The 25,932-nt window shown below is 42.7% G+C and overlaps 1 protein-coding gene across 2 annotated transcripts in view; it reads left to right on the forward strand.

The window, feature by feature from the left end:
- The window catches only part of UNC5C (unc-5 netrin receptor C), a 363,690-nt gene that overhangs the window by 324,533 nt on the left and 13,225 nt on the right, over positions 1-25,932 (forward strand). For both annotated transcript variants that reach the window (XM_084897119.1, XM_084897120.1), the window contains 3 exons: positions 3,543-3,711; positions 7,529-7,762; positions 24,786-24,935. In XM_084897119.1, the coding sequence (XP_084753245.1) occupies positions 3,543-3,711; positions 7,529-7,762; positions 24,786-24,935 (553 nt within the window). The remainder of the gene's footprint in view (positions 1-3,542; positions 3,712-7,528; positions 7,763-24,785; positions 24,936-25,932) is intronic.

Consider the following 25,932-nt stretch of genomic DNA (forward strand, 5'->3'; position numbering starts at 1 on the left):
ATGGATTAAAGAACTGTACATCTGAAACTTATATAATTTTATTAACCAATGTCACCCCCAATAAATTCAATTTAAAAATTAAATTACATAAAATATATTTTTAGAAAATTTAATGCTCAAGGTATAATTGCAACTAAAAGGTAAGAGTAGTGCTTGGAAAAATGCAATCGTTGGTTTCCCATCACCACTGTCTCTGGTAGGAAAAGTCGAATTGTAATAAGCTCAGGGCAGATAGTGTAATATTAACTATGACACAATAAAAGCAAAACTTTACTCATGATCTAAGAGGATGAATTTCAGATTGGAAGAAAGGAGGGAAAACTAGGTAAAGAGGAAATGAAAATGAAGGGGTAAAGAGGATGGTAATGAGTTCTTAAGCTGCCAATAACCTTAAACGTCCAAATATAAGTACATTTCCAAGTACCTTGATAACTTTAGATTTAATAAAACTGAGTTTTTATTAAACAAGAATGGAGATGATATTAAAAGGCTAAAAGGAGTCAAAATTGTTTTGATTTCCTAAATGGAAGGGGAGCGAGGGAAGCCATTGGTTGGCGAGATACTAGTAAAATTTTAGAGAGTAGAAGCAGTGACAGCCGGATTTTATTAAGGAGAAAATATGCCAAATTTTAATTGAGTTCTCAGAACTTATAAAAATAATTGTCAAGAACTAAAGGAATCTCTAAGATTTAACCTTACTTGTGAGCTACCAAGTAGACTGCCAGTTTTGCAGATGCTGACACATGGCACAAGAATCCTAGTTAGGGACAAAGTGCACTCATTACTCACAACAACAGCGCCATCCAAAGTATCCTCATTTTGTGCCAGTTTTCCTGAGCCCAGGTGCTACAGGAGTGATGCAAAGAGGGACAAACAACATCTACACACCCAGTGGTTGCAGCTCAGAAAACAGCTCCTGGGCTTAGGAAACCTGAGTCTTTTTATCATGAAAAGTAGGTATGTCTACCACTTACTCCAGAGGTAAGCACTGTCTTATCTTCCAAGGTGTGTGCTATGCAACTGCTTTGCAAAGACAGGAACGTGCAAAAAACATGAGAGCTCCATGGAGATTTTTCTTCCAACAGTATTAAAAAAAAAAATTAGTAACAACTGCTACCACTCATTGAGTGATAAATGAGGCCATAGAGATAAGTTAACTTCTAGATTGTGTAGTATTTAATACAGGAACCACAAGTAAAGAGTAGAGAAAAATCCTTATGAAGTGCCCATTGCACTATAAAGGAATGTGATATGTCCCTGCAATATCCACATGAATGAAATGGAAAGAGGTGAACGAGACAATATACATTTTAATGGGTTTATATTTGGCTGAACTAAATAACTCAGCATATTGATGTCAGACCAGAGAGGCATCTCAAGTGGTGCCCTTGAAAAGGTCTCTGTCTCTTGCCCTATTCTTGTATTGCAATGTTATCAGTGATTGAGATGAGAACATAAGTGGCAGGCATATCAGATTTATGGAGGATGAAAGACTGGGTGAGACAGCCAATATTTGGAGGAAAGACATAGCAGTAAGAAATAGATGTCCTGAATTTATTAAGGTGAAATGAAAGAGCTAAATATAAGTGTCTGTACATAGGTTCAAAAGCATTGCATAACTGTAGAGACTTAGCCCAAAAGCCTTTCATGTTAGAAATACATAGATTGGTTAGTTTAACAAATTACTCAACCTTCTTGGGGATTTATTGCCTCATTTTATACAGAAAATGCTTAACCATATTATATCCATCTTCCCGGCTAACTCAAGCATGCTAAAAATATTTATCAATAATTACTTGATTGAGAATAACCTAAGGCAATGGTTTTGTGAGGTATTGATAAAACTACATACTCCAAAACCCAGACAATAGTAGTCTCCCTGCACTGTCTACTTGAGCATTACATTCATTCCAAGATGACCCAAATTAGGGAAGATATTGAAACACTGATAGACATCTATATGAAAGGGAGATAGAAATATAGGGAGAGATTGGGAAATCAAATGATTTTCTAGCTAAAGTTTAAAACATTAAGGAATTGAGAGAATGTTTGCTCTGAAATACAGAAGATTTTTTGAGAGACATAATAACAATAGCTAAATATTTGAAAGGCTTTCATGCCATAGTAGAAAGAAAGCAGTCAAGGATTTATTGAGAGGAGTCAGGAAGGGAGATTGTGTTCATTCTAAATAAGAATGCATTGTATATGTAAGTTGATAATAGATGAAATGAGCCTCAGCAGTCGTGGACTATAATTTCTGATGTGTCAAAGCACTAACCAGCCCTGGCCAGGTAGCACAGTTGGTTGTAGTGTCATCCTGATGCACCAGAGTTGTGGGTTCGATCTCTAGCTGGGGTGTATATAGGAGGCAACTAATGGATACATGGATGGGTGGAGTAGCAGATGGATGTTTCTCTCTCTCTCTCTCTCTCTCTCTCTCTCTCTCTCTCTCTCTCTCTCTCTCTCTCTCTCCCCTTCTTCCTTTTTCCCTCTCTCCCTCTCCCTCTCTCTCCCTTCCTCTCTTTCTCTAAAATCAATGGATGAAAAAATTTGAAAACTAAAAGCCACATGTCAGCATTTATAGAGAGGCTCCTGCTTTGGACAGAAGATGGTACTTATTGATCCCAAGGGTGTTTCCTCCTCTAAAATTACATGAGTCGATGATACTTAAGCCACATTACCTGACAGAATAATATTGAGAACTATTGTTGAGAAGACATTGGTCTTAGTCCCAGCTATAGCACTGTGAGTTGTGAGAATTTGGGCAATCCACTCAACATCTTGGGACTACATCTTCACATGCCAACTGATAACTTGGGTTAATTTATCCATTTGTTTCTTGATTACAATCTTGTTGGAGAAAAGATTTAAGACAATTTAAAAAGAGAGATATGAGTGAAATAAAGATCTTGAAGGGGTTGTTTGTGGCTTTTTTTTTTTCCATTTAGACTCTCATAGTATGAAGTGTACAAGGAGAGAGTTTTCATTTTACTGTAGAAATAAAATTCTGTAGTTTGGTCACTTTTGAAAGAACGAATTTGCTGTTCTAGCCTGAATTGTTCCCGAAAATCATTTGGAGGAAGTTTAGCTCTAGGGTGTCCTTGTTTTCAAGTGATGTTTTTTGAAGTATTTTTTCAAGTTAGGTCCCCAAAACACAAAAGTACTTAAAACCCTGTGAGGACAATAGCAAGTGTTGCCAGAAAGCATGGTTATGTAACCTCCTAAGTACTGTTTCTTCTCATTCCATCCTGAAATTATCTGTACATGCATTTCAAAGGAAGTCACCAAAGGAAGACCTGTATCTGAGGGAAGGGGATCAAAGGGATGCTGGCAAACCCACTGTTATCACAAGACCTCCAGTCTGGCAAGATCAAAGTCTCAGTATAAAGAGCATGTCTTCCACTTTGGTTCTGCCTTAACTCCCATTTGCCCCCCCAAAAAAAACTCGAAAAAAATAACTGTTCAATTTTAGATCTAAAATCTCAGAGTACATACACAGAAATGTATGGAAATGTCACTGATGCTGCTCTCTGCCCTCCTAGGCCACCCATGGAAGACACTCAGACACTCCTGACCCCTGTGGTGAGCTGTGGGCCTCCAGGAGCCCTGCTGACCCGCCCAGTCATCCTCACCATGCATCACTGCGCAGACCCCAACACCGAGGACTGGAAGATACAGCTCAAGAACCAGGCAGCACAGGGACAGTGGGAGGTGAGCTGCTGCAGTTGGGATAAAGATGGAATTCAGGGGCAATCCATGCAGATAAGCAGGACCAAGCATGGGAAGGCTTTTATTTTTTTTTTATTTTTTAAAATATATTTTATTGATTTTTTTACAGAGAGTAAGGGAGAGGGATAGAGAGTTAGAAACATCAGTGAGAGAGAGTGATTGATCAGCTGCCTCTTGCACAAACCCTACTGGGGATGTGCCCGCAACCAAGGTACATGCCCTTGACTGGAATCGAACCTGGGACCTTTCAGTCCACAGGCTGGAGCTCTATCCACTGAGCCAAACCAGTTTCGGCAAGGCTTTTATTTTTAAAACATAACATGGATGGAATTTTATCTTATGCTCAAAATGAAAGAGAGAGAACATGCAGGAAGGGGATCAAGAGAGGGGAGGAGAGGGGAGAGAGGCAGGAAGGGGGAAAGACAGACAAACTGTTTATTGAATGCTTTATCTGTTGACTGGTAGTCACAGAAAATTATGGTCAAGCATGAGATAGCTCATAAGGAAAGTGTACTTAGGAATCTTACACATTTTGGAATATGCATACAATATCTTGGGAAGGGAAATTTATTTATATACACTTAGATTATAAAGTCAGTGTTTATTAACATACAGTTCATTTTCAAAATGGAGAAGAATCTGGCTAAAAAGAAAAAAAAACATCAATTGAGCTATCAACTATTAAAGTGTGTATGTAAATTTTGGTGAATATATCTAAATTTTAAATTTATAGGTAAAGAAACATTGCATTTGGCTGAGAAAATGTTATGCTCTTACAGAAACAGTATTCCAAGTGCCACTAAGATGAAGCACATCCATGGCATCTTGCCTCTCTGTGGCTGCTGCCATCCTAACTTTCTTGAGGACAGTGCCTTAAGAAAATCCTGTTCTTGACATCAAAACCCTTCAGTTAGCACCCACAGTTAAGTGCCAGAGGATTGTTATGTTTCCCATGAAGGTTTTATACCTAATACCTTTTAAACATTTGTATATTCTCCTTATTTCCCTTTGAATAAACAGGGTCTATTGTTTATATGGAAAATAGCCAACTAAAAATTACATTTTAGGTTATTCTCAGAAAAACACATTTCAGGATTTTTTAAATCAAAAACATAACAATTTTTTAAAATCAAATACTTTGAAAAAGCTACCCCTGTATTTTTGTGTAATCATTACAAAATGTATCTAATCTATGTTATATATTTTGTGATTACATATCATATTTTCCTTTTAGGAATGAACCATTTGAATAAGCTATACATACACATTCAAGACTAATATTTTAGGAAAAAGTCATATTAGACTTAGAAGAGCAGCAGGGCACCCTAGATTAACTGGAATTTTCTGCTATGGACATGTTCTTTCAGCCACTTGAGGGGATCACTCCTTGTTAAAGGACCTCCAGTCCAAGACTGAAGTCTAGGAATATACTCTATGTTGAGTTAAAACCAGACTTAACCAAATCTAACTTTAATTTAATTAAACTTTAAATTATTTACCTCAAAAACATCCCAAATTGTACAATAAGTGACCCCAAATTGCACAATTATCTGCACAATTACATTATGTCTGGGTAATTTGAATAATAATAATAATAATTTGAGTAATCATAATAACATCAATCTACACTAATAAAAGAGTAAGACGCAAATTAACCGTACCTTCAAGACACCCACAAGTCAATCAGGAGTGAGTGTGAAAGTCAACCCAACAAAGCTAGAAAGTTAATTTGCATACCCAGGCACCAAGCAGCCTGGGGTGGGACAGGATGCTTGCATTATTGCCATAGTGTCGAATCAGGCTTTCCACACTTCCCCAGACCCTCCAGGCCTCTGGGTTGTGTGGGAAGGTGGAAAGGCAGCTCTGGCTGGAGCAAAGGCGGTGCCGGCAGCCAGGGGAAGGAAGGCCCATTCTTGCATGAATCTTCATGCATTGGGCCTCTAGTAATAATAATAAAAGAAAAGAAAGAGAAGTGAAGAGAAGAGGACAGTCCTTATGAAAACACTTAGATTTGGGACAGGGACAGGGGCATCTATATACTTGGCCATATCTTCCAGGAGGCTTTCTGTAACATGCCATGATTAGATGATGCCCGAGGCTGATGTTCACCCTGCGAGAGAAAGCAGCTTCTTTCTAGATGTCCCTTTGGGCTGGAATAAACCTGGAGATGCTGAGCTTTTCCCACTCAGTTTGAACTTCATCTTTGGGTACAGGTTCAGTTGAAGAAATGATTTCATGGATACTATGAAAAGACAGCTCTTACTGGAGCTCAGCTGATGTTGCAAGGCCTAGCTAATAAACAGCCACCTGAGGGGGCTACTTCTTTCAGATCTTTGCCCATCCCCAGGGACCCAACTTATGGTGAAACATTCCTTCATTTTTTGGACAAATAACCATTTACTCACCATCAGCCAGGCCCACAGTGGGAAGCAAAATAGATATAAGTCCTGCCTCTGTGGAGATGAAGTAGCCTAATGCAGAGGGTGAGTTATACCTACACATGTATTTTATTTCTCCCACAGGAAATTTTCTTTTAAGTTTGAATTAGTAAAAGGATGATTTCACATAAAAATATAAACTTCCAGTTTCTCTTGAAAAATTAAAGGCTATAGGCTCAGTAGCCCTAAACTTATGCAAAGCTACAAAGGGCTGCAGCCAAGTGGAGACTCAACTCTTTAGACAGGCCTATGCCCTGCTTTACCACAGTCTCCACCACTCCTTATTGTCTTCCTATCACCTTGATGCTTTGGGAAGCATGTGGAATTGTGACCCTTGGTTAATGGGTTCTATGCTTGCTCTTTCAGATAATTTCTGTTGCCCGTGTCATTTGGATAAATTTAAAACTGTATGTCCGAGTGGTTGAGTGTCCACCTATTCACCAGGAAGTCATGGTTAGATTCCCAGTCAGGGCACATGCCTAGGTTTCAGGCTGCATTCCCAGTAGATGGCATGTAATAGGCAGCTGGTCAATGATTCTCTCTCATCATCAATGTTTACAGCCCTCTCTACCACTCCCTTCCTCTCTCTGAAATCAATAAAAACATATTTAAAAAAAAAAAAAACTGAGTTACTAGTTTCACAAAATTCATCACTTCCACTTATTTTTATTTCTTGCTAAATATTTTCAACATGTAAGGATAGATTATACATAAAGACTTACTTGAAAAAATAACTAAGAAAATTGTCTTAAAGGCATGGAGTTGACCACACCGTGCTTTCCATAGAGTCTAGTAGCCCAGATTAATGAGGAAAAGTAGTGGTTTTGCTTTAGAAAACAATTGGCAGGTGAGTTTGGAAGAACACAGTAGAATGATATTGCATGATTGCCTAAGTTTTCTAATTATTTTCAAACTCCTAGAAATATATACACACCTTGAATAATTATAAAGCTAGTGTTTGAACTTCTATGCTATAATTGTATTGAAATAAAACAGTACTTTTGGTCTCAAAAATATTTTGGAAATTAAAACATTAAATTCTCATAAACACATAATAAATACAGCTACACTGAAAAAAGATAATTCATGAATTTGTTCTGGAATTTTATGTAGGTTCTCCGACCAAAACATGCTAAATGAATGGCATCTAAATAAAGAATATAAGCAGTGTAAAGGCAAGGGAAGTAAGAGAGATAACAGGACAGATAGAAACAGAGGGATAATAAAGCCTGAGAAAGAAATAAAGGGAAGAAAAATTAATAAGGAAAGCTCAGGAAAAGAGAAACTGCGGCCTTTACCACCTTTTGTTCGCATCAGGGTCCTCAGGGCTCAGCCACGCCCTCTTCCTTCTTGTCCCGCAGGATGTGGTGGTGGTGGGAGAGGAAAACTTCACCACCCCCTGCTACATTCAGCTGGATGCAGAAGCCTGCCACCTCCTCACAGAGAACCTCAGCACCTACACCCTGGTCGGCCAGTCCATCACCAAAGGGGCCGCCAAGCGCCTGAAGCTGGCCATCTTCGGGCCCCTCTGCTGCTCCTCTCTAGAGTACAGCATCCGGGTCTACTGTCTGGATGACACCCAAGATGCCCTGAAGGTAAGTGGCTCCTGCATGACATGCCCTTTTCACCTTCACACCAAAGGTTGGCTGCACACACCTAAAGTGTGTGTGTGTGTGTGTGTGTGTGTGTGTGTGTGCCCGCGTGTGCACGCGCGTGCGTATCCCAGTGTGGGAACACAAGTGTTTGGCCTCAAAAGATGCAATTTTTTTTATTTTTTAAAAATGAGACATTTCTCTGAGACCAGGCTGATAAATGAGCTGTTTCCACTACACTGATCCCTCCCAAGGGCTACTTTTGTTTACCTTCCTTGATTTTCTTTAATGAAAAATTAAGAAGGGAGAATTTGGCAAGAGACCTGTGGATGGTAAATAATCCGCTTCCATGTTTATCGCAGCTGTGTTCTCCCTATAAAAGGAATTGGCATGGTTGCTCACACTGTATGTTTCTCTTGTGTGCTACTGCATTTATATGCATTCCCATTCTTTTTATGAGGAGTGCAAGGGAGAGGCTGAGCATTTGACAACAGGCTGCTGCTTTGCAGAATAAATGAGCTTAATACCTGGTGCCACTATTGCCATTCGTTGTATCCCATTTGAAGCTGAAAAGAATGTAGTAAGCGCCTTTGGATAAGTTGCAATAAAAGGAGGAATTAAAGAAGCATGCCAAGGACTAGGAGACAAGTCAGAGTGTGATAAATACCACAGATGAATGCAAAGTTCTATGGAAGTTCAAAAGACGGAGGCATCATATTATTTTAAGGAAATATGAGGAGAAGCTCACATTTTATACTGCCCCTAAGTAAAATATGGTTTGGTCCTGGCTGGTTTGGCTCAGTGGATAGGGCATCAGTCTGTGTACTCAGGGGGTCCCGGGTTCGGTTCCAGTCAGAGGCATGTGCCTTGGTTAGTGGGCACATGCCCAGTGGGGAGTGTGGGGAAGGGGCTGATCAATGTTTCTCTCTCATCGATGTTTCTAACTCTCTATCTCTTTCCCTTCCTCTCTGTAAAAAAAAAAAATCAATAAAATATATATTTTTTTAAAAAAGAAAATATGGTGTGACCAGCCATAATGGGGAAAAAAATACAAGATGTCTAGGTGAAGGGAACAGCATGAAGAAACAGAGGGGGCAGGGAACTCAGACTCTATTGGTGCATAGTAGAATGACAGATGGGAGTTTTATTGGCTGAACCTGGACTGCCAGGTAGAGGAGCTGAGATTCAGTTTCTTGAATTAATGGAGATTCACTGGAGAAATTTAAACAGAAGAAATACATGATTGGAAATAGATGTTTAAAATATTAGTCTGATGTCAGTGGAAAGATAAAGAAGAAAAGCAGGGAAGGCCTGGGGTGATGACAGAGGCATGTGAAGAAGAGAAGAGGTGCAGAAGGTCCTGTTCAAGTAGCTCTAGTGGGCCAGCTAACTAACACTGAATGCGGGGAGCAAGGCTGCCTCAAGTCACAGGAGCAAACCCAGGTGGTAGGTAGCAGCTCGGAGTGTGGATCTGGTGCCTTTGCTCTGGGTGTATTGAGTTTGAGATATGAATTAGATATTAGGACAAAATGCCCAAGGTGTAGAAATATGGGTGTGGCTCTCTGAATAGAGTAAATCCTGAGATACAGACTTAGGAACCAATTGTATATTGATACTTGTCATCCGTGGTGATAAAAGGTAATATCCAGGGAGAGTAGAGGGAGAAAATCATAAAAACTGAAAACTTGCTATGTGCTGATCAAGTTTCTAAATATTTCTATTAACCCATGTAATCTTCACAACAATAAGATATCATCCCGTTTTTAAAAAGTGCAATCCAAGGCACAGAAAGGTTAAATTGCTCGAGGTCACACAGCTGTTGAGTGTAGAGTACAAGCCTCACTCCCAGGCATCTGGCTGCCGTCTGGACTCTTCAATCTTAAAGTGGGTTTCTCGAAGGGCCATTGACTTGTCTAAATGAGGCATACAGTCCACAGGAGGCGAGTTTGACATGCTAGCCCTACATTGTAGAGACCAAAGGGAGCCCTGGCATTACAAGGGAGGATGAATGGAAGCATTCGAAGGAGCTTCTGAAGGATGAGCACCCAGAGAAGGAAGATGAGAAGTGGGAGAAAAATGTGTCAAGTAAAGCAATTTTTCTGAAAATCAGGGTATTTCCTTCTGGTGTTTCTATCCAGAGAGTAATTCTGGGTCATGAAGACTGAGTGTGGCAGGTTAGGTCCATGAAGAGAATGAGACAGTCAGTCACTGGATATATTTTTGATGGTTGAGCCTGTAGGAGTTTCTGATGTTGAATAAATGATGTGAACGCACAGCTCAAGTGTAAAGCCTAGGGTTATTTCTTTTATATTCTTTGCAAATGTGATACTTCTAAGGCTCTGTCAGGATAGAAATCATCCGAGGCTTAAATTCTTCTTAGGGAAAAGTGTATTCATAGAGGAGTCATGGGAACTGATTAAGGTGAATCTTTTTAATGATTCCAAGAAAAATCATTGCAGAAGATCTACATCATACTTGAAATATTTGATACACGTATTTTGTATTTACACACATAGTTTTTATACTCAGGCACTATTGACCTTTCTTCCCAATAGACACACACGTATCCATGCAAACAAAATAATAGTTTATAAATAATTTGGATTATTTTAATTAGTGGTACACACCAAGAAAGACTGACACACAGGTTTTAGCCATGAAAACAAAGAGCAGTTTGTGTTGTGGTCAGTGCTTTCCAAGTAGACATCTATAAATTCCCAGCATCTGGGGATCCAGCACTTAGCCTGAAACAAACATGAATAATGGATAAGGCGTCTTACACCACATGGCTTTTGAATACTGCAGAAATACCAAAATGCTAGTTACAGTTGAGCAGTCTAAGATGGGTAACTTAACAAGGAGAATATTTGTTCAGCCACAACCAAACTGGAATTGGAAACTGGGGGCCGATAAACTGAGAAAAAGGCCCTTCCCTACCTCAGCTCTGCCTTTTTGGCACCCTGCCTGCCAATGTTCCCTACCAGTCTCTCTACCATATCCCTACTTCTCTATTGTCTGTTATCCATAAACACTGTCCTTTGCAAGTACTTTCTCCTTCTTCAGCTCCACCCCACTTTTCACTTATGCTCTTCCTAAATCTGTAGTTTTCTATCCCACACACATAAGAATCAGGTGGGGAGCTTTAAAAAAAGATTTGCTCTGGAATCTCAACCCAAAAGTTTTGATCTAGTTGGTTTGGGAATTGGTTTTGGTTTTTATTTTCAGCACTTCCAGGATAATTTCATTGTGCAGCCAAGATTCAGAACTCTTATCCAAAACACTTTCACAGATCTTTTTGGAACTTTAATCCTATTAAGGACAAACTTTCCTACATTCTCTCCCCCATTCTCTTACCTGTTCACATTAACTGAAACATGAGGTTTCTCACAATCCCTACAGTAAGGACAAGACACTCTAACTAACCGCAGGACCAGGAGGAGAAAGTGCCAATACCTCTCATACCCCATGACCACTTCTGGGGCATCGCTGTATTTCAGGGACTAGTTCTCTGTTCTGTTATTATTTCTTCCGTTACTCTGTTATTCATCACCCATTTTAGTTCCTTGGTGCAGCATACCCTAAATATATAGGGTGGGGCAAAAGTAGGCTTACAGTTGTAATTCATAAGGAACAATACAAGAGTAAACTCTGTGTTTCCCATATTCACAACTGTAAACTTACTTTCGCCCCACTCGGTATATCCCCTCACTAGGAGAATTGCCTCATGGTGTTTTGTTCTACTCATTCTATTCCCAGAATCCTCTCAAGTTCAAAGTCACCACATAATCACAGTTCCTTTGCCCAAATTTATTCTAGCAGCCTTATTATCCCATATTATTATCACATCATCCCGTATTATCTCTCCACCAGTACGGACACACTGTAGATTTCATCCTCATCACAACCACACCCAGATCTCCATGTATGAAGCTGCTCCTTTCTGACCACAATCACATGACCTTCCATCTCTGAACACAAGGTGCAAGCAACTTCCTTTGTTCTTAAAGAAGAACTCCTTCAACCTCTTGCGGTCTCCTGGTCCACAAAGCCATATCTGCTCACAGCCATATCTACAGGGAACTCACCCCCACTCTGAAATGTCTTACCGTCTGGAACTGCTGCAGGTTTTTCTAATTCCCATAGCTAACGAGGAAGCCTTCAACTGCTACTTCCAGGATGTTGAGTTGCTCTAAAAATTCATAAATGGCTAATTGAATCTATTATAATCTCAAGATATATGCCCTAAGTTTATGTTTTACCCTGCTTCTCCCAGATCATTTCATTTATCATTCATATATATATATATATATATATATATATATATATATATAGTTTTTAAAAATACATTTATTGATTTTAATTTTTTTTAAGAAAGAGAGGAAGGGAGAGGGACAGAGACAGAAAAACAATGACGCCCCCTACCAGGGATCGAGCACACAACCCGGACATGTGCCCTGACCAGGAATCAAACCGGCAACCCTTTGGTCCACAGTGCTATGCCCAACCAACTGATTCCCACAGGCCAGGCCTCATTTATCTCTCCTTGACACATCTGATTTCACAGAGCACTTCTTCTAAGTCTCTCCTGCTCTCTTGAAGTCCTTGATTTTATCACAGCCCCTTTGTGTTTCACAAAGACACAACTCTTATCGAGCCACCCGAGGGATGCTCCCTCAGCTGCTGTCCTTTACCCTGGAAACCTTTCATTTCAGCCTCTTCACACCTAGTCTGGGCTCTGATGAAAAGAAGCCCCACTTCTTTGTTTGTGCTTTTAATTCTCTCCTTCCTCTACCACCTGCACCTCCAGCACAGCAAATGATGCCCCAAAGTGGGTCTCCCCAGACTTGATATTTTCTTATAGTTATTGCTGTGCCCTGGGGATTCTTTCTGAATTGCAGAAGCCCTCACAGATGCTGGACTAGGGCACAGAGGGGAGCCCAGTGGAGCACGCCTTCTCAGGGCTAAGGACCTCGCAGTTGGGAGAGCTATTGGACGAAAATGATGTCTGCAGCTGAACAAATCCAGCATATGAATTTCCACTTATTATCATATGTGCTTATATTGTCCATGCGGATGGGGGTTGCTGGGACAAGACCACAGCATTTGTTTCCAACAACGCTGCTGAATTCTTTCATCTTCCCACCCACCACATCCACTTCAGCAGCTTTCATAACAATTTCCTTGAGTTTTGTTAAGCCTGGGGGCAAAAATGATCACCTGAAACTTAAAAGCTGCGATTTAGCAATTTGGAAGCACTGATGTAGCATTAGAATGCCGGCAGTAAGTGCTGGAGGAAAAGGCAAGGCTGCTGGGAGACAAATGAATTCTTCCATTTGCCTTTCACGTGCGTTGTTGTTTTTCCCTGCTCATGTGCTCGAAAAGGCTGTGAGAGCCATGTGCAAGTTGAGTTCCCGGAGAGAGATGAAGATGCTGAGAATCATGAGAGTAGTTTAGAACCAATTCCATAGAGGTCGCACCTATTGAAAAGGTTGTGTTGGGTGTTACCACAGCTTTCCTCTTTCCCTCCTGTTCAGGAGATTAAATTAAGAATATTGGTGTTTTTCATTTCATTATTTGCAAAGACTTAAATCCTAATGATAATAAACCTGAAATTAACAGAGAACAAGGTTATATTTGCAATAAGTTTAAAAACACTCCAGGAGAAATATTCATCTATGTGGAAATAAGTAATTCTGCCCCCCTTATTCTAATGGTATAATTTATGAGACTTTTTTCCCCCTATGTTAATAAAGGGGTTTATTCTGAACTCTGAGATTCAGAACCTAAAAGAGGAATTATTTGCATATGAGCTGGGCAGTCTGTGATGGTTATTGAATTTCTGGCAAATGTATATGCCTATGCAACACAAACAAATACATGTGTATTAATATAACCTGGCTCTCTTCATGTAGTCACTTGCCATGAGAAGAGTCTTCTTTGCATTGCTTCATTTTTCACACACCCTACATTAGGCTACAGCTTTGGTAGAGTACAGTGGTTGGCAAACTCATTAGTCAACAGAGCCAAATATCAACAGTACAACGATTGAAATTTCTTTTGAGAGCCAAAATTTCTAAATTTAAACTTCTTCTAATGCCACTTCTTCAAAATAGACTCACCCAGGCCATGGTATTTTGTGGAAGAGCCACACTCAAGGGGCCAAAGAGCTGAATGTGGCTCGTGAGCAACAGTTTGCCGACCAGTGAAATATCATAGTAACTCTATGAAATATCATATTTTGTTTAAAAGGTAGAAAAAAAAAGAGAAATACTGAAAATTAAAGAAAGTAGGAAATCCATTTAAGGATTGTGCAACACACATTTTTTGGGGGCTGAATTTCTAGATAGTCGGGTAGTCTGTAAAAGGAGTTATTGTCATCCTGAGGGGGCTCCCTTCTCTAGTGTTCTTCTGATGCCCTCTCTGTGGCAAAACGTGACCCTACAGACCTCAGAACACCTGAGGCCCTGTCTCTTCTCCCCCTCGCAAGGCTAGCCTTTTATTGAATTGGCCCCATTAACCATATCCTTTCCTTCTGTTTCCTCAAACAGCCTCAAAACTAACCTGATGTAATTTCAGGATCTTGGTCTCGGGGCTTAAATTAATATATGCATACATGTATCACATACTTAGATAACATCAACAAAAAATGCATTCAAGGTTACAAGTGTGTTTTCCCTGCCGAGCGAGTGGAAGGATGTGGAGTGAAGGAAAGATGTGTCAGGCTGGCTGGCTCCACTGGTCCTGCTACTCTCAGCTCTGTGGCTCTCGTCATCGAACTTGGCCACTTTGGAAAGACATTTGGTCTGCACTAGGGACACTTAGAAGATTCAAGGAGGCCAAAGTTATTCAATTTCCTGGCACAAGATAGACACTTGATAATGTTAATTATCCTTAGGTGGGTAGTTAGATTATACTGGCATTTTGAAGACAGTAGCTCAATGAAATCGTTAGCTCTAATTGCAATCTAATTGTGGGATGACTTTTAGGTTTGGTAGCAGGCTGGTGGGTCAGCTGTTCAGAGGCATGGATTATTTTGGTCCCCCCAAATGTACTCACCTTTGTCTTCTCATGAGACTTGTCCCTGGCCCTTGCCCTACCATGTATTCTAGAAATGACCTGCCATCTATACTAATAAAAGCCTAGGTGTCCCTCGCACCCTCACATCATCACAAGATGGCCACACCCATGTCATCACAAGATGGCTGCCACAAGATGGCCAGCAGGGGAGTGCAGTTGTGAGTGATCAGGCTGACAGGGGAGCAGTTAGGCATCAATCAGGCCATCAGGGAAATGGTTAAGGGGTGATCAGGCTGGCAGGCAGAAGCAGTTAGGGGCAATCAGACAGGTAGGCAGGCAGGTGAGTGGTTAGGAGCTAGCAGCCTCAGACTGTGAGGGGGATGTCCGACTGCTGGCTTAGGCCCAATCCCCAGGGGCCTAAACCAGCATTTGGACATCCCCTAAGGAGTCCTAGGTTAAAGAGGGTGCAGGCTGGGCTGAGAGACATCCCTCAGTGCACAAATTCCATGCACCGGGTGTCTAGTTTTGAATAAATTTTTTTAAGAGATAGAAAAGAGGGGGAAGATAAAATAGAAGTTGTGGTGGGCAGGTATATCTTCAAAGCTCATGTCACACAAAGATATCTATACACAGTGCTCTGAACCTGTGAATGTGTCACCTTACATGGCACAGGGACTTTGCATGATTCTCCCCTAGAGCCTCCAAGAAAAAAGGCTGCCCCACCAACACCTTGGTTTTAGCTCAGTGAGAATCTGACAGACTAAGTTGCAGAAAGTAGGGTTATAAATATGTGTTTTTCCAATGCCCTAAAAGTATGGTGATTTCTTACTACAGAAACAGAAAATTAATTCAGAAATCCTATCTAATAAAAGAGTAATTTAAACAAATGGACCATATCTCCACTACACCCACAAGCCATGCCCACCAGCCAATCAGGAGTGAATATGCAAATAAATCCAACCAAGATGGCTGCAGCCACAGAGAACAGGAGGGAGGCTTGGGTTTCCCTGGCAATGGAGGAAGCCAAGCTTTCCGCAAGCCCTTGCTGGCCTAGGCTTCCACTCAATGCTACAAAGTTTCAATGATAGAAGATATATGAATCCCAACAAAAATGATTGTTGCCACTGAGCGAGCAGAAGGCTTGGTTCTGCTCCAGGCTAGAAAGTTTCAATTATAGAAGATAAAAAACCCAGATACCAGGGCCCCTGCTTGGGTCTCCCGAGGGGCATGGCCAACCTGCAAACCACCACAGGCCCCTCGCCCAGGCCACCCCACACCCTGATCCAGAACACCCTTCAAAGCTAACTAGCTGGTCCCCACCCATGCACCAGGCCTCTATCCTATCTAATTAAAGAGTAATATGCAGATTGACCATTACTCCAAAACACAAGATGGCTGCCCCCATGTGGTCAAAAATCTTGCCCCCATGTGGACAAAAGTTGGTCACCACAAGATGGCCAGCAGTGGAGGGCAGTTGGGAAGAACCAGGCCTGCAAGGGAGGGCAATCAAGCCTGCAGGGGAGGGCAGTTAGGGGTGACCAGGCTGCCAAAGAAGGGAAGTAGGGGATGACCAGGATGCAGGGAAGGGAAGTTGGGGGGAACTCAGGCCTGCAGGGGGAACAGGCCTGCAGGGGAGGGAAGCTAGGGGCAATCAGGCTGGCAGAGGAGTGGTTAGGGTTTAATAAGGCTGGCAGGCAGAAGCAGTTAGGGGCAATTAGGAAGGCAGGCAGGTGAGCATTTGGGAGCCAGCAGTCCTGGATTGTGAGAGGGATGTCCCAGATTGGAGAGGCTGGACTGAGGGACACTCTGCCCCATGTACGAATTTCATGCACCGGGCCTCTAGTTTAAAAATAATGTGCTAAGGGTGAAAAGAAACACAAGATGACTTCAAAAATCCTAGAGCAACCTAAAAGTCTTATTCCTGAACACATAGATATGATAATCATCTTTCCTTAGAAGTGTGAGCAGAGGTAGACAAGTGACAAAGCCACCTCCCTGAGTGCTACCCTTTGGCATTTAAAAAAAATATATTTTATTAGAGAGAAAGGTAGAGGGATAGAGAGTTAGAAACATCAGTTAGAGATGTAGAAACAACAGAATATATATAGAGAGAAACATCCATCAGCTGCCTTCTGCACACCCTCTACTGGGGATGTACCTGCAACTAAGGTCCATGCCCTGGACAGTAATCGAACCTGGGACCTTTCAGACCACAGGCCAACGCTCTACCACTGAGCCAAGCCGGTCAGGGCCCTTTGGCATTTTGTTGCACAAGCATCACAAGCCACCACGACCAGGACGGCTGGAAGGGGCAGCTCAAACCAAGCATCTGTGGCGGCAGCAGCTGTGGGAGTAGCAGGCAAAGTTTTGGAAACCGAGTGGCTTGCTGGGAATTGTTTGCACATGGTCACAGCAGCCCAGCCTTATTATTAGAGTGAAGTATGGCAGAAAAACTCAGCAGGAGAGCAGAGATCCCCAGCGTGAGCACTGGGAGAGTAGCATGGCCAGGCCTCATGCCAGCTGTGGTGACCAGAGCCAGGTGGGGGAGGCCAGGCCTGCTGACAGTCAGATGTTCCTGCAGCCAAAAGCCTGAGGCCAGAGGAGGAGTGGGCATTTGGGGAGCTGACAGCAGCGACCCTGGAAAGCTGGCGGGTTGCGGAGGGAAGGATGGCACTCTCTCTGGCCTCTACTTTGGAAGAGTGCAGGCCCGTAGCTGTGACAGCGACAGTGGTGCCAGCTTCAGTAGCAAAGACAGAAATCCCTCATCCCTGAACCACAAGGGCAGGTTTCAACACAGGATGGGAGAATGAACAGGAGCAAAGCAGGCTCCATAAAATCTGATGGGAGATAGATGTGACTTTTTAAAACACCAGTCAGCACAATTTTTCAAGGTTGGTCTTTTGAGGTTTAACGGGCAAGGCACGCTGAACAAATGTTTGGCAGTTTGTTCTCTGTGCCCCCGGAGCTCTGTGTCCATATGGCAGAAGCATGGGGACGGTAGGCACAGGTCTGGAATGGCCCAACCCGGCCTGTGGTGCTTGGTCCAGAGCCCTGGACAGGGTGTGAGTGTGGGTTCCTCTCCAGGGAGCGGTACAGTCAGACCAAAACAGACTCCCTGGCGTGCCAGGCCGGCCACTGTTTCATTCACTGCCCCTTGCACTCTCTCACGCTGGGGGTGTTGCCCATAGTAGCTGCCTCCACCTGCTCAGGTCCTGGCGCTGTCCCGGGGCTCCTTGGCAGCACTACATATGGCTGATTCAGGGCTCTATGTTTCCATCAAGAATAAAGAGTGTGCAGGCTGATCTCAGCCAGACAATACCGAGAAAGAAGCAAGGCAAAACAAACACAGCCTTGTTTTAACCTCCTCCAACCTTCTCTTCCAGAGGAGATTTTAATGAGTTACATGAGATTTAGCCTTAATCTTCGGTGCCTTCCTTTCTCTAGCTGATAAGATTTCTAATAAGAAAGGAAAGGAGTGATAGGAGAGATGTGGGAGGGAAGACAAGACGGAGACATGGAAGGAAGCTAAAGGCCAGATACCAGAGGAGGGACGTTTGTCTGTTTATAAACTGGAAGCTAAGGCGAGTGCTTCCAAGGAAGAGGAGGAGGCACAAGGCAGAGCCTTGCTGCTGGTGCAGACAGGAGGCAGTTCCTGAGCAGGGGGCAGTAGTCAGGGGTAAGGTTGTGCACACAGCGTGGAGCACAGAGCCAGGGCCACAGCACCTCACAGGTTTCTGGCGTCATTGCACGGCGCTCAGAGTAGTCCTGTTCTTAAGTACAGGCTTCGTGAATCTCCGGGTAAGCAGCTCTGTCACCCAAGAGAGACTGACACTTAGGGGAAACTGGCCCGCGCTGGGAAGGACCTAGAGGAGGAGAAAGAACTAGAGTGGCAGTGGAGCCCTAGCCGGTTTGGCTCAGTGGATAGAGCATCAGGCTGCGGACTGAAGGGTCCTGGGTTCGATTCCGGTCAAGGACACATGCCTGGGTTGCAGGCTTCATCCCCAGTATGGGGCAGGCAGGAGGCAGACAATCGATGATCCTCTCTCATCGTTCATGTTTCTATCTTTCTCTCCCTCTCCCTTCCTCTTTGAAATCAATAAAAAATATATTTAAATTTAAAAAACAATGACAGTGGCAGTGGAGGCAGATATGGTCTAACCCGTTCTGGGGCAGAGACCCGTTCTGGGGCAGGGAGACCTGAGTCCAGGAGCTCTGGGCTCCTCCCACTGGCCTTGCCCTGTCAGCCCCTCCTGAGGGAAGAGCCTATCACCTCGGAGCCTGGGAGAGAGCCCTGGGTGCCGGCCAGAAAGGCTCCTTTTGTCCGCCCAGCCTTTTAAATCAGCTTGGATTTATTGTGGCTCTTAAGTGGCCCAGGCTAATGGCTCGACATGGATAATGTCTTGGTTTAATTGGTTATTGTGAAAGCTGCTTGTTTCTACTGTGGAATCCCTTGTCCCTGCCTCCCCTGACATCCCTCATAGGTCCCCCGAATCAATACAGCCCTCCACGAGGGTCTGTCCTGTGCATCCACAGCCAGCTCACTGGATCACTCAGGTCTCCACAGGAACCCAGCTCTGGCACATAGGAGCCTGCTCCTGGTCACCTTATGCCGTGGGTTCTAGAATGCGTTACTGTGAAGCTATGGGCTAGCAACGCCTCTTTTAATAACTGGCCCCTGAGAGAGTCTTTCAAGAGTCAAGTTAGAAGGGTGGAAATGGAACGAACAAAGAAAGCAAGAAAGTGGCTTCTCCTGCAGAGGCAGAGTGAGCAGGTCAGAGCAACAGGTAGAGTCACCCAGAGCCAAGCAAGGCACAGAGGTGGGGTGCTGCCAGGAGGGAGGACAGCCTTGGCAAAAGGAAGGTGGCATTGATATTTCTGAGAACAAAGAGCCTCGATGATCCTGATTCCTAGTACTGCGTTTCTTTCCAAGGTCACAATACTTTTCTTGTCTTCCTAAATCATTTGACCTTAAATACATTTTGTTCCTGTTCTCTTTTAAGGTGTATGGAATATCCTCATGGTTGGATCGAAAAGCAGGCTGTGCTGGAGCTGAGCACTCTGTGTTGGGGTTGCATGTGTATATGTCAGTCTCCCTGCTATGATCCATGAGTGGCTCGAGGCAGGGACGCACGGGACTTACTTGTCTGTGTGCCCCAGGGCCTGGCATGGTTCCTGGCAGAGCGTGAGGCTCCATTGAAGTTGAATGAATGTGCCCAGGAAGATTAAGGAAAGGAAAGCACTGAACCGTGACGCTATATCTTACTGATCCAGACAACTGTTACTTTTATGTTCTCTCACTTATCTGTGTCATATGTCTAATAACCAAAACTTCATGCAGAAGGAATTTCAGAAACCAAGCTTTCTGAAATATAAGTTACAGAATTTTAAGTGGGCTTGACTATAAAATATCTGAAATTATAATATTTAAACCATAACAATATGGAGTAAGAGCCTGATTAGCCCATCAAGGAGGCTTGCTTCTTCAGTCTTCTGACTCAAAACATATATGAGATTTGTTCTCTGTGGAAAGTCATCTCCACAAGTATGGTTTTAGGTTATTTTAGTCATCAAGGAGTTGTTTTATTTATTAATTATAATATCTTTAATTTCTACTTTAATACACTTATTTTGTGCTTTAGTTATCAGCTTTTCCTTTATTTTGTTGTTTCCTTGAGGTTGAACATCTGAGTATGATGGTACCAGTTGTTACTTTTTACAAACACACAGACACACACACACACACACACACACACACACATATTTAATTTCAGTTAGGTAAGAATCCTTTTAAATGAGTCATTTCCTCCTGGCTGATTTCCCCCAAAGGTATGAGTAAAAGAACAGCTGCCTAAACCAGCAGTCTCCAAAATGGAGTTCACACACCCCATGGTGAAAAAACAGCATAAATTATCTGTGTTAGTCTTTGCTCATGCTTTTATAATATACTAGAGGCCTGATGCACAAAATTCGTGCAAGGGCATCGGCCCTCACTGCACTGGCTTTGTCTGGAAGGTCGTCGTCTAGAAGGGCATCGAGAAGGTCATTCGGCTTTCAGGTCTAATTAGCATATTACCCGTTTGTTGGTATAGATTAACATGTTGATGCTAATATAGGTATCTATACATATAAAGAGCAAAGGGCCATCACATCCAAAACAACCAAAAGAACAACTGAACAGGCTGCATGGGGCAATCAGGCCAGGAGGGGATCAGTGAGGGGCAACCAAATGACCAAACAGTTGGCTACATGGGACAACCAGGCCAGCAGTGGGGGTGGGGGGAGAGGGCAGTGAGGGGTGACCAGGCCAGCATAAGGCGATTAAGGGGGGACCAGGCCAGCGGAAGGGGGAGGGAGAGTTGGGGTTGAACAGGTTGGCAGGGGGGCAGTTAGGAGCGACCAGGCCGGCAGGGGTTCTGGCAGGCAGGCAGGTTAGGAGTGATCAGGCAGGCAGGCAGGTTAGCAGTTAGGAGCTAGTGGTCCTGGATTGTGAGAGGGATGTCCAGATTGGAGAGGGTGCAGGCTGGGCTGAGGGGATCCCCCCACACACATAGCCTGTGCATGAACTTCATGCACAGGGCCTCTAGTATGATTTATAAATAAACATAATGCTCAAAAAATGCATGCTCAGAATTTTGGACTGATAGGAATAGGCAATCTCATATGTGTAGAGACCTCTGCTCTGAGCATGGATGCTCTAAGCATGATGGGCAGTCTATCATTCACCAGGGTTCACATCCAACTGAAGGGGAGAAAAGTCAGGTTCCTCCAGCACTGTGCAGCAGTAGAGTGTCATTCCTGGTTGGTGGAGAGATGGAGAGCTTAGGAATATGGAAAGTGTGTGTTTTCTGTCTTGTTATCTAAACTGGTGCTTTCTTTACAGCATAGGAGATATAATCAACAACATTTTAATAACTATGTATGGTGCCAGGTAGGTACTAGACTTATGAGGGTGGGGAGAATCCCTTTGTAAATTATATAAATGTCTAGCCCAGTGGTTTGCCACTCTGTTGACTGATGAGTTTTCCAACCACTGCATAAGGCGTTACCCTTACCCAGAAGTTTTGACTTCAGGTTAAAGACATTAGTACATTATTAAAATGTTTTTTTTAAGTGTTTTTCCCTAAGGCAGTGGTTGGCAAACTCATTAGTCAACAGAGTGGCAAACTGCAGCCCGTGAGCCACATGTGGCTCTCAAGCCGCAGTTTACAGACCACTGGTCTAGCCACTACGCTGTACACCTGAAACTAATATAATGTTCAATATAAACTGTCATTTAAAAAAAAATAAGTAACTACAAAAATTCAATTAAAAAATATAATAAAATGGCACTTTACTTGGGACTTTCTCTTCAAAAAAGGACTCAAGCCAGCCCAGTCCCTTTCCCCCGCTATAAAGAACTCTCTACCATGACTGAAGGTCAATGCCAAAGCCATGGACTGAGCCCTGTTCTTGGGCTGATGCCAACCCAGACTTCATGCTTAAAATGTGGCATTAGATTTCTTGACTTTAAGGTCATGGCCAATAGGCAATTTAGGGGTTTTTTTGTGTGTGTTTTTCGATTTTCCTCCCTGCCAAGAAAACTGACAATGCTCTCTATATCCTCTGCAATCTATGTTGATTGTAGGAATGGAGTGTGGATTATACATCGTTGGGTACAATTACCTCCCAGAATACAATGCATCTTTTTTCAGACATCCCAGGGAGATAATTTGGACATAATGAAGATCTATAGTAATCAGATAATTACTATCGATTGCTCTTTAGACGTCTTGATGAGGTAATTAGGGTCTACTGGAAAGAAGCTAGAACTGATTGATTGGCATGACTGTAATCTCAAAGATTTCTAATTATGTTTCTTTTCTTCTAATGGCTTATAAACAAACATCATTTTAGCTTTAGAATTTGTCAGGTGCCAGGTTCACTGGGAACATCAGCTTTCTCTATTATGCTAACTAGACACTGAGCATGAACATGATCAACATAAGCTCATTATACTTTCCTGCTAAAGCAAAAGAAACTGCAATTAACCCTCGCTTTTCTTATGCGTCTTCATTTCCACGTGGCCAGGTTCTTATCTAGAATGGAGTGTGAAGTGTTGTAGGAGGAGGTCCATGAGGAGCACGCGATTCTGGGCTGGGTGGATCTGTGCAGCCGACCGGGGTACCTCAGAGCCTGCTGAGCTGCAGGCACAGCAGAGCCAGGGCACAATGACACAACATATGTGCCCGGATGGCCAACTGACTGGTTGGGGGCTGGGTGACTGCTCAGGCTCCTGTCACAAGTAATAGCTACTCATCAACCAGAGAAGTTGAATAACCTCAGCGTCAATACTCTCAAGTGGCTGGACCATGCTGGTCCATGTGTTATTGCCTCATCTCTTCCATTAGACACTAATTAGAGGAGTCCCAGTCTGAGACCATTTCATACCCAGTCTGAAATCCTAACACTTCCTACACCTTAGAGGACCTCTCAGCAGCTTGCCTTGTTCAGAATAGTGGCCTGACTCAGGGATGATGGATGCTGAGAACCACTAAAGAAGCAGCTTCAATGAGCTGTTTACATCGAATCAATGACTTTGGTGAGCCCTGCACTTACTAGACCTCAGTCTGGTTCCATAGTCACAATTCTCCTCTGTGACCCATGTGTGCTTGGTATAATGGCAAGGCCCAATACATGTGTGTGAAATGGCCTGTGTTATTGGACACCATGTTTTCTATTGAAATCTCACCAAAGAAGAAAATTGCATATTTATAAAATCCATTATTTTCTTGAACTCCTATTTATAAAATAAATAAGTTAAGGTTTCAATTTACCTTGTATTTGTGTCACTAAAACTTTTAAAAGCATGAGGGATGCACAACAAGCACAGGAGTGGAGCAAAGGAGACCCAGGGTATGTTGTTCATTGATCACCTGTGGTTCAATGCTGTTTGGATAATGGCAGCTGTAATGGAAATGCTCCATTAACTCCCATTAACCATCTTGAGGGATGTAAGTACATATAGAATGTATCTTCGTTTTATATCTTCATAGTATAAGTAAATTTATATAGCTTTTTTTTATCAGCCACAGTTACTGAGATGTTCTTTTTAAAATTTAAGCTAAGTAATTGCTCAGTTTATTATGATACTGAGAAAACTTTCTAATCTACATCAGTATATTTTCTTCTAATAAGACATATAGTGAGCACATCTCAATGTTTTTTGATAACTTGAAATCCTGCAATGGAATATTTTAAGCAAAATTTTACTATTTTATTTCTGTAGGTATGGAAACTACAAAAGATTGAAAAAAATTCCCCAAACATTCAAAATGCTTGTTCATGAGTTAGTTTTACCAAGTCTAAGACATGAGTTTGTTTGCTGGTTACTTGCCCCTTTCCCTAAAAGTTCATTGAAAAGCTACTTATCTATTTATAATTCCACCTATTTTTTTTTTCTTTTTGCTGTTTGTGTGTTTTTTCCATTTGGGGTTCTTATGGTTGTGTTCCTGTCTGTGAATAAATAGTTGGCTTGTTCATCAAGAAGTGCACTCCGTAATGAATTTGCCCCCAACAGTGTGATTACTGAAGCAGAGTTGATGGTCAGTGGGATCCGGTCACATACACACTGGCAGGGGCTTCAGCTGAAGGGCCTCCAGGTTGCAGAAGTGGAGGTCACCTATTGCACAAGTTAGCAGGGTGGCGGGAAAGCGCAGTGAGGAAGCACTCATTGGATGAGAGAGCTGATGAAAGTGATACAATTCAGCCAAAACAGGTTTGGCTCGGTGGATAGAGCGTCGGTCTTCAGACTGAAGGGTCCCAGGTTCGATTCTGGTCAAGGGCATGTACCTTGGTTGCAGGCACATACCCAGTAGGGGGTGTGCAAGAGGCAGCTGATCAATGACTGTCTCATCGATGTTTCTAACTCTCTATCCCTCTCTCTTCCTCTCTGTAAGAAATCAATAAAACATATTTTAAAAAAGTGATACAATTCAGTAACGTGCTTTTGGTTTGGGTCGCGTCATTGCAGGAAGTTTTGCAGCTTGAGAGACAGATGGGAGGACAGCTCCTAGAAGAACCGAAGGCTCTTCATTTCAAAGGCAGCACCCACAACCTGCGCCTGTCCATCCATGATGTTGCCCATTCCCTCTGGAAGAGCAAATTGCTGGCTAAGTATCAGGTAAGGTGCTTAAGACCAACTCAAGGCTTGGAGCCAACTCCATGAAAGAGGACTGCACTTATTAGACATGACAAAGTCCCTTCCCTGAAGTCAGTCAGACAGACATCAGCACTTGTTTCTCCAAAAGGATTTAAGATTATTTAAGATTTTTGAAAAGTACTCTAGACATACTTGAAGGAATGCCTTTTTCTTAATTCTCCTTCAAATAATTGAACTATCATTGTTTTAGCCCTAGCAAATAAGACTTCAAGTCCCTGGTTACATTTTCAGGGTAAATGTTTACATTGGCTTGATTTTAAAAACTCTCAAGGCATTCATAAGAGAAACAGAAGAACACTGTTAGCCCACCTGACACAAACTTAGCAGGAACCCCAGTTTTGAAACTGAAATGGAATGTAAAATAAAACCTGGACCCTGGCCAGTGTGGTTCAATTGGTTGGGCATCATCCCCTGCACAAATTGGTTGCTGGTTCAATTCCTGGTCAGGACACATGCTCAGGAATCCCCAATAGGCTAGATCCCCAATAGGGGATGTGCAGGAGACAGCCATCAATGTTCTGCTCTCACATCAATGTTTCTCTTTTTATCTCCCTCTCCTTTCCTCTCTTTTTAAAAATCAATGAAAATATTTTAAAATAATAATAAAACCTAGTCAGGATTATAGTAAATATTAGCATACCGATCCCAAGCCCCATTGTATGTTCCTGTGGAAAAAGCATAGGAACTCTCCAGAGGTTTCTACCTCTTCCTCCATCAGCCTGAGCCAGTGGTCGAGAAACTCATTAGTCAACAGAGCTGCAAACCATGGCTCAAAAGCCGCATGTGGCTCACGAGCCGCAGTTTGCCGACCACTGGCCTGAGCTTCAGGAGACTAAGGTATGTGGCAGGATCTCTAGCCTCATTTCCAGTTCAGGAGATGCAGACACACTTCGGTAAGCTGTGAAGATTGGTCTACATGCATGTAAATCCAATCCCATGCCAGCACTGCAACTAGACT

The sequence above is a fragment of the Pipistrellus hanaki genome, assembly GCF_964339955.1.
Source record: "Pipistrellus hanaki genome assembly, chromosome: 1".
NCBI lineage: Eukaryota > Metazoa > Chordata > Mammalia > Chiroptera > Vespertilionidae > Pipistrellus > Pipistrellus hanaki.